The sequence below is a fragment of the Oxyura jamaicensis genome, chromosome Z, assembly GCF_011077185.1.
Source record: "Oxyura jamaicensis isolate SHBP4307 breed ruddy duck chromosome Z, BPBGC_Ojam_1.0, whole genome shotgun sequence".
Lineage (NCBI taxonomy): Eukaryota > Metazoa > Chordata > Aves > Anseriformes > Anatidae > Oxyura > Oxyura jamaicensis.
This window is the reverse complement of record NC_048926.1, coordinates 81,637,535-81,644,574: the sequence shown is the minus strand read 5'-3', so window position 1 is coordinate 81,644,574 and position 7,040 is coordinate 81,637,535. Positions and strand designations below refer to the sequence as shown.

The window sequence follows — 7,040 nt, the reverse complement described above, 5'->3', positions numbered from 1 at the left end:
TTTTTTTTTTTTTTTTTTTTTTTTTTTTTTTTTTTTTTAACCAACAGTTTCTTTCTCATCCAACAACAGAATCAGGAAGAACAAGTTAAACATGACAAATATACGTCACATTATTTGGTGAACTACCGAAAGAGTTCAATGAGGAGCAGGAGAATAAATGCTACTATGGAATCTGGTAGCAATACACAAACGGGCATAAAAAAGCACATTAAAATATGCTCACGTGTTGTACTTCCCCTTGTGAAAATGTGGCCCTTTAGATTTATAAACATCCACAGGCTGCTCAAATATCTAAAACGTTAAATTTTTCTCTGTCATTTATACAGAAGGCATTGTAAGCATAAACTGTTAAATATATAAACATAACCTTTACACCAGAGTATTTACCTTAAACGATGTTTCATAAATGTTTCATAAGTAATGTTATACTATATCCCCTCTTGAAAATTAAAATAATTCTAGCAATACAGAATTTATAAGATATAAAGTATGATATGCACTCTGCTCTAAGTAAGTCTTTTTGAAATTCAAGAGAAAAACAAATCAGTGGTGCAGGCCAAGTCATATCCCCAACTAAGAAGAGCTTCTTATCGTACTAATTTCTATATTATTGAATGCATAATATAAACATCAGAATTTAATCTGGAAACAGTTTTTACAGCCATGTTACATTTTTATTTAATTACAATGATTCTTCATAGGGACATCCACCAGCATTTTGCTTTCTAGCCACAATTTACTCTGCTGCCTGTGAGTTGCTTTTTTTTTTCACAGCTAAATCACCATTTTTGTACTTGTCAGCAAAATAATCAGAGTCAAAGCTTACAGACAAATCTGGGGGACTCACATAAACATTGCCATTTTTTACTGTAACTTTGTGAATCCTTTGTTTTACTCCTTTTGACTGCCACCGAGGTGTTGGTGATGGCTCCAAAGGGTTTATTCCTTCATATAATCCTTCTCCTGTCTCCAAAGTAATTACATACTTATGCCAAGGACAAACAATACATGGCTGACCATCGATATCCTGAAAAGAAGGAAAAAATAAAGGAAAAATAAGTCATCATATTCTGATTCTTCTTCTTTAAGAATCTCCAGGACAAAAAACGTCTGGTGTTTCAGCTGCACGTCTATTCTGGCAGGAACAAAAATTCCTGCTCCTCAGAGCACCATATTACAGTGGCAAACTGGACCAGAAATCTGTTTGGTGCTGGAGCCCTGTACTCGACAGAGAACGACACCAGGTTTTCTTTGCAACTTTTGTAATACAGCTGCTAATCATAATATTCTACCGCTATGGGATGCATCCACACAGCAAAGGGAATCAGATTCTCACTCTCTTTCTCATCTCACCATTTCAGTCTCCCAAGATTAAAACACACAAAAAAAAAAACAACCAACCAAAAAGAAAAAAAGGTAAAAAGTGTAATAGGAAATATTGTTTTTACTTAAATATCCATTTCCTTCAATGTTAAGTTCAGCCAAAAGTTTTCAGAGAAAATGCATTTGAGATTTCAAAAGACTCCATGTACATGCACTATTTTTACTTTGCTTACATACCTCTATTTCTCCAAGATTTAAAGGGCCTCCTTCATCTGAAACACGGCAGAATAGAATATTAATGCATTCAGCATAAGTTATGCTTAATTGTTGCAATGTTAAGACTGAAAGAGCAAATGTCTTACGGTAGCAGCGAGAGTCCAAAGCATGAAATTTCCCTTCATGGTAGAAAACAACAACTTCTCTGCCATTGACTTTGGCGGTTATTCTTTGGGAGCTTTTTATGTCATCTTCTTTTCCAACTAGTACAAGACCATCTGGCTCCGTTTCAACTGTTCCTTTGCTTGAGCTGTGCAGAACCACATCCTTAAAACACAGACACACAAAATTTCAAAAAGGCAGATTATGGAGCAGTCCATGTTTGGATTTCTACATCTGGAATGGATGTCCCAGTCCCAGAGACAGCCACAGCTCATTTAACACATGGGATTAAAGGAACAGAAGTTTCAGTAAAAGATTAACAATATGCACATGAAGCAAAGCACAGGAGTTTGGTGATAATGTTTCACCAGCGTGTTCGCTAACAGAAGCAGAACTGGGAACACCAACTGTTGCGAACCTCATACCTGAGGCTGAGACAAGATAAATTCCAAATCATTGCTTATTTACTCTACACTTTAGTCACTATCTCCCCTACTGCAAACAAATCCAGTGATGCTGATTTTAAAATACTTAATTATTTAGCTATGCAATGGGTAAGCTGTAGCATTTACAAATAAATCTAATGCTCTATAAATAATACAATGGCTAGAAATACAAACAAACAAAGAAAAAACAAGTTTATTTGCAAAGCTATAATAAACCGGGCTTTTTAGCAGATGTGTTCTGCCTTTCCCTTCTTCTCTTTATATAATTCAGATGTCTAAGAGCCTCTCCCTCTCTCAGCAGAGGACATAAGGCAGTTTTCCTCTTTTATCACAAAACCTGTCCTCCTATTAAATTTGCTTACAATTAGCTACTGTGTTCCAGTCACCTCAGGAGTCCTAGTGCCACAATATTACCCTCAATTCCACAGAAGATCAGCCTAAAAAAAGCCTTTGCACACACTGAGAACAAAGAGGAACCACATACATACAGATTCCAGTTGCAAAGAGGGTTAAGAGCTACAAAGAGCAGTGCAACTTATCAGGCACGCAGCAAGCCGTACAGTACCTTAGATCCACACCAGATTACAACAGAGATGAGAAAGCAGACGAAGAAATGAATGCTCAGAATAATGAGGTCCAACATTGGCTCTCCTCAGTGTTCCTATCACAACTGGGCCTGCTTTGTTCATGTGCGTAACAGCATTTATCAAAGTGCTTCTTTACATAAAAAAACGTAAGCCAGTGGGACTGGCCCCACGAGCACAAAAAGGCAGGCTTTATGAAGGCTCAGCACGGCAGAGGAGAGCTCTGCGAGGACCGATAAGGAGTGGGGATGAGCTGGGGCTGCCCTGATAACAGAAGATCAGAGCTCGGAGTTCCCCTTGCTGCATTTCCCCCAATAAGCAAAGCTCCACCACCGCCTGTTCCAAGTGGGACACGTCAAACTGAAACTCTGCGCAGGAGTCCTGCATTATGTCACGTAGTGTGTTCTGTGTGTACGCAGCCTCAGCAACTGCATGTTCCCTAATAACCGCTATGCTGGGAAGACTGGTATAAATAACAGGGCGGCACTTGCGAGGCCACTTAATTATTTGCTTTGTGCATAATGAAATAAAACTACCAATTCCATGCATTCCAGTCACAGGAATTTCTACCAAGTCTTTCCTAGAAAGTGAAATATCACAGCTGTCAGACTCACAGGAGCATCCAAGAAAGCATTCACATTTATCTTATTTTCTTTAGAAAATAAGCATGGTGTGTAGCAACTTAACCATGAGAACTAGCTTAGGATATTCTCAGTTTTTACTATCAGGATGTTTTTGGGCTGACTGCGTAGAAACTTTCCAAACTGATCTACGCCTTAAAACACAGGTGCATGTAGTTAAGCACATTCTTGTGAAGACACCTATAAAAACACACACACATACATAAACACACACATACATATCCATGCCCAGACCTGTATTAAAGTAACACACAGTAGTGCATTTAGTGGTGACATTTCTACAGCCATCCTGGATTTCCAACACAAAATGAACAGCCAGGCAAAGAAGTCTGAAACCTGGCTCAGACTGCCAGCATCTCGTAGGCCCTATGCTAAGGGCCCGGAGCCAGCAATCAGTAGCCAACTGCTCCTCTCCACAGGCTGGCTCAGACGTCAACCCCTCCGTGCTCATCCGCAGCCACCTGCGGACCCTGGGCTGCCCCTCAGGACTGAGCCCTCGGGGCAGCGTACGCCCGGTGATGCAGTACAGAGCTTGCTAAACACGTGGTGACCATTTTCTCCCCTCTGAAAAGCCAATGTGGAAAAGGCCTCCACAGCTCGGCCCTCCCTCCGGAGCCTTCCGTTGGCCATGGCGTGGGGACGTGCCTGCAGAGCACCGGCAGAAGGTGGCAGGTTTCAGCCTAAAGCACGCAGAAAGCCCGCGTGGAGGCAGCTTCTTGCCTTCAGGAGGCTGCATGGCCTGTGTCGCCTGGCCTGAGCCCAGCCTCGGGGCCTGGCTGCTGGCGGATGCAGGATGGATGCACCTCATAATTCAGCAGTTTAATCATAGACTCATGGAACCAGAGAATGGTTGGCATTGGAAGGGACCTTAAAGCCCACCCAGTTCCAACCCCCTGCCATGGGCAGGGACATCTTCCATCAAATCAGGTTGCCCAGGGCCTCATCCAACCTGGTCTAGCACGAATGAGTTCGGGATTGACACCCCATCAGAAAAACAACTGGGTTCCAGCAAGGAGATAGAATTCCTAGTAATCAGGTGGCTAGGAGCACGTTGAATGTACCCTGGGATGTCCTAGTGGACATTTGCAACCCGACCAACCCAGCGTGTCAGAAATATGTGCAGCAGACAGTAGGTGCATGGGGATTCAGGAGGTTCTGGTGCACTGGCTCAAACCCTGCACGGCATGCTGAAGACATCAGCACAGCAGGAGTGGTGTGAGCTGGCTGCAGAGGCTCTCAGCAGCTTAAAGTAGTAACGACCTATGAGTTCTTAGGACCCCTACATGCTTGAGACCCCTTTGCACTGCCAGTAATGGTCAGGGATTCAGGACCATGGTGGGGACTGTGGCAGTAGGCAAGTCGGGGTCAAGGAGAATGGCCCACACAGTTCAATTCAAAGCCATGGCAGGCAGCACACAGTATTTGAAAAGTGCTGCTTAGGGCATATCGAGCCTTAATGGATACAGAGAACGTCACCCAGAACAGGAAGCAACATTTACAACTACCCCTCTCTGTTTCCTACATAACTAGGAAAACTGATTTCTGCAAAATACATAAATAAATAGATAAAATGAAAAAGCACACAGCAGGGCAGTTAAATGCCAATTTACCTGAAGGAAAAGGATTATGGGAAGTGTGGCAAATAAATTATGTAGGCCCCTGAAGGGTAGATTTAACATATTAACTGGAGTAGGAGTCATAAGTGGAATAGAATCATAGAATCATGAAAAGAAGAAAAGACCTCTGTGAACATCAAGTTAGGCGGGCAACAGGATTCACTACTGTTGCAGGTCTGGTTTCCCACCTTACCGTTACCAACAGAAATGCTAGATAATGGTTCTCCCTTCAAGAATAAATAAGACTGTTGTAAACAATGAGGGGTTAAACAGGCTTTCTACTTACTATACCATCCTCCAAGCAATGGATGCCAGAAGGGTGGGATGGTTTATTAGAAAAACGAGGAGAATCGAAACACTGCAATGGGGACAGATGCTGTGGCCAGCAGTCCATGCCCTAAACAATCAGCAAACCTCCATGGGAAGTCCAAAAGGCAAAGCTTTTGACCTAAGATACTTGTGAGGGCCAGAAGGTTCCAAATCTTGATTAACCAGACTTTATGGAGCTGGAGATCAAGTCTGGATTAAGCATCCCTGTAAAGGGAAGGTGTGCATAACATTATTGGGACCTCAAATAGGAAACATTAAGGAAGCTGTGACCACTGAGGGGTCATCACTCTATATACCTGACAAGTGGATTCTGCCCTGGGCATAAAAATTTTACGTAAATCTAATCTTCCTGGCTTGGGCCCAATACTCAAGACCAGTCTCTTTGTTTTGTTTTCCAGGCTCATGAACTCTACGTGGGAACACTCCAAATGCCTACACTGTACTGGAGTGCACCTAAGGCATTATTTTTTTTTTTTTTTTTTTTTTTTTTTTTTGTAATAATTTCACTTTTTTGTATTTATAATTTTATATGTGTCTTGCTTTTAGAACAGAAGAACCCTGAACATATACTGTCTCTTTTTGTTAATATGAAATATTTATTTTAAAGCTTAAAGCCTTTGGCTCATGTTATCTTTAATCAAGGAAAATCGTGTTTTACAGTGACACGTGTCTTTCTGCTGTTTCCTGTAACAAAAGCAGACTGAAAGGAAAAAAAATATCAAATTGTCATAGAATCATTGATTCATAGAATGGTTTGGGTTGGAAGGAATCTTACAGACCACCCAGTTCCACCCCCCCTGCCATGACAGGGACACCTCCCACCAGGAGAGGTTGCTCGAAGCCTGGCCTTGAGCTCCTCAAATGCCGGTTATGTAGCCACTTACCCTCTCAAGGAGTGAGAGGATTACCTCTGTTAGGTGTCCCACTGGAAGCACCTCCTAACACTTCTTGGAGAATTTGTCCAGTTGATGCGTGGGCTTCCTGCGAAGCCTTGAGTCACTCTGTGTTGCTGATTTTCCCCGTGCTCACATTCCCTGTAGACTAAATGCCTCACCTTGCCTGAGTATTTCCAGGAAAGGACAGGAGCTAGGAAAGGAATTCAGGTGTGAAACAATGCTCAGTTGTGTGTGGAACTCCAGTATTATGCATGTCACTAAAGCCACTGGGTCCAGATGGGAGTAGGCATTTAATTTTTATCTTGTGTTATACTGCAAATTGTTCGATACCTTATAACAAAATTAAGGACTGCCCACCCACAAACCACCCACCTTCATTATCATACGCTGCTGAAAGTGAACTTGCAGGATTTAGTAAACAATTGTGCTTGTAAGAGCCTGTCATTAGACAGCCCAAGCACCTACCTGTACGGTGGGGTGGTTACTTACACATTCAGAAGTACATTATACTCTATGGCAGGGGCTGGCCCATTTTTTACCCAGGCACATTCAATCTCCAAACCCTCCAGTGAAAAGATCAAAACACCTATGTATCTTGAACCCTATTTCTGAATCTCAGTGTAACTGCACTTGAATTTGCCACCACAAAACAATGGGCAATGCCAGTTTTGGCCTAGCAAGAACAGACGTCGGGAATATCAAAAGCTGTGCTCCAAAATCATTGCATTGGCTATGCCATCTCTGAAGGTGGCGTGTGTGTATTGATAAATACAACCCACTGTGCTTACGCTGCTCAGTCTGGTCATATCTACATTGACATTTCTGT

The 7,040-nt window shown here is 42.3% G+C and overlaps 1 protein-coding gene across 1 annotated transcript; it reads right to left on the bottom strand.

Moving 5' to 3' along the window:
* Window positions 1–21: 21 nt before the first annotated feature.
* RFESD (Rieske Fe-S domain containing) lies at window positions 22–2,954 on the bottom strand. Its single transcript, XM_035310885.1, has 4 exons — window positions 2,713–2,954; window positions 1,686–1,866; window positions 1,561–1,595; window positions 22–1,027 (listed from the first exon to the last, which is right to left on the bottom strand). The coding sequence occupies exons 1-4, from the start codon at window positions 2,788–2,790 to the stop codon at window positions 737–739; spliced, it is 585 nt and encodes a 194-aa protein (XP_035166776.1). The 5' UTR covers window positions 2,791–2,954; the 3' UTR covers window positions 22–736.
* Between the last annotated feature and the right edge of the window lie 4,086 nt (window positions 2,955–7,040).

Coding starts and splice junctions, on each gene's coding strand:
- RFESD (XM_035310885.1), bottom strand. CDS start 2,790: ATGTTGGACCTCATTATTCTGAGCATTCATTTCTTCGTCTGCTTTCTC. Junction 1,867..2,712: donor TAATCTGGTGTGGATCTAAG/GTACTGTACGGC, acceptor CTGTGTTTTAAG/GATGTGGTTCTGCACAGCTC. Junction 1,028..1,560: donor TAAATCTTGGAGAAATAGAG/GTATGTAAGCAA, acceptor CCTTCTTTTCAG/GATATCGATGGTCAGCCATG.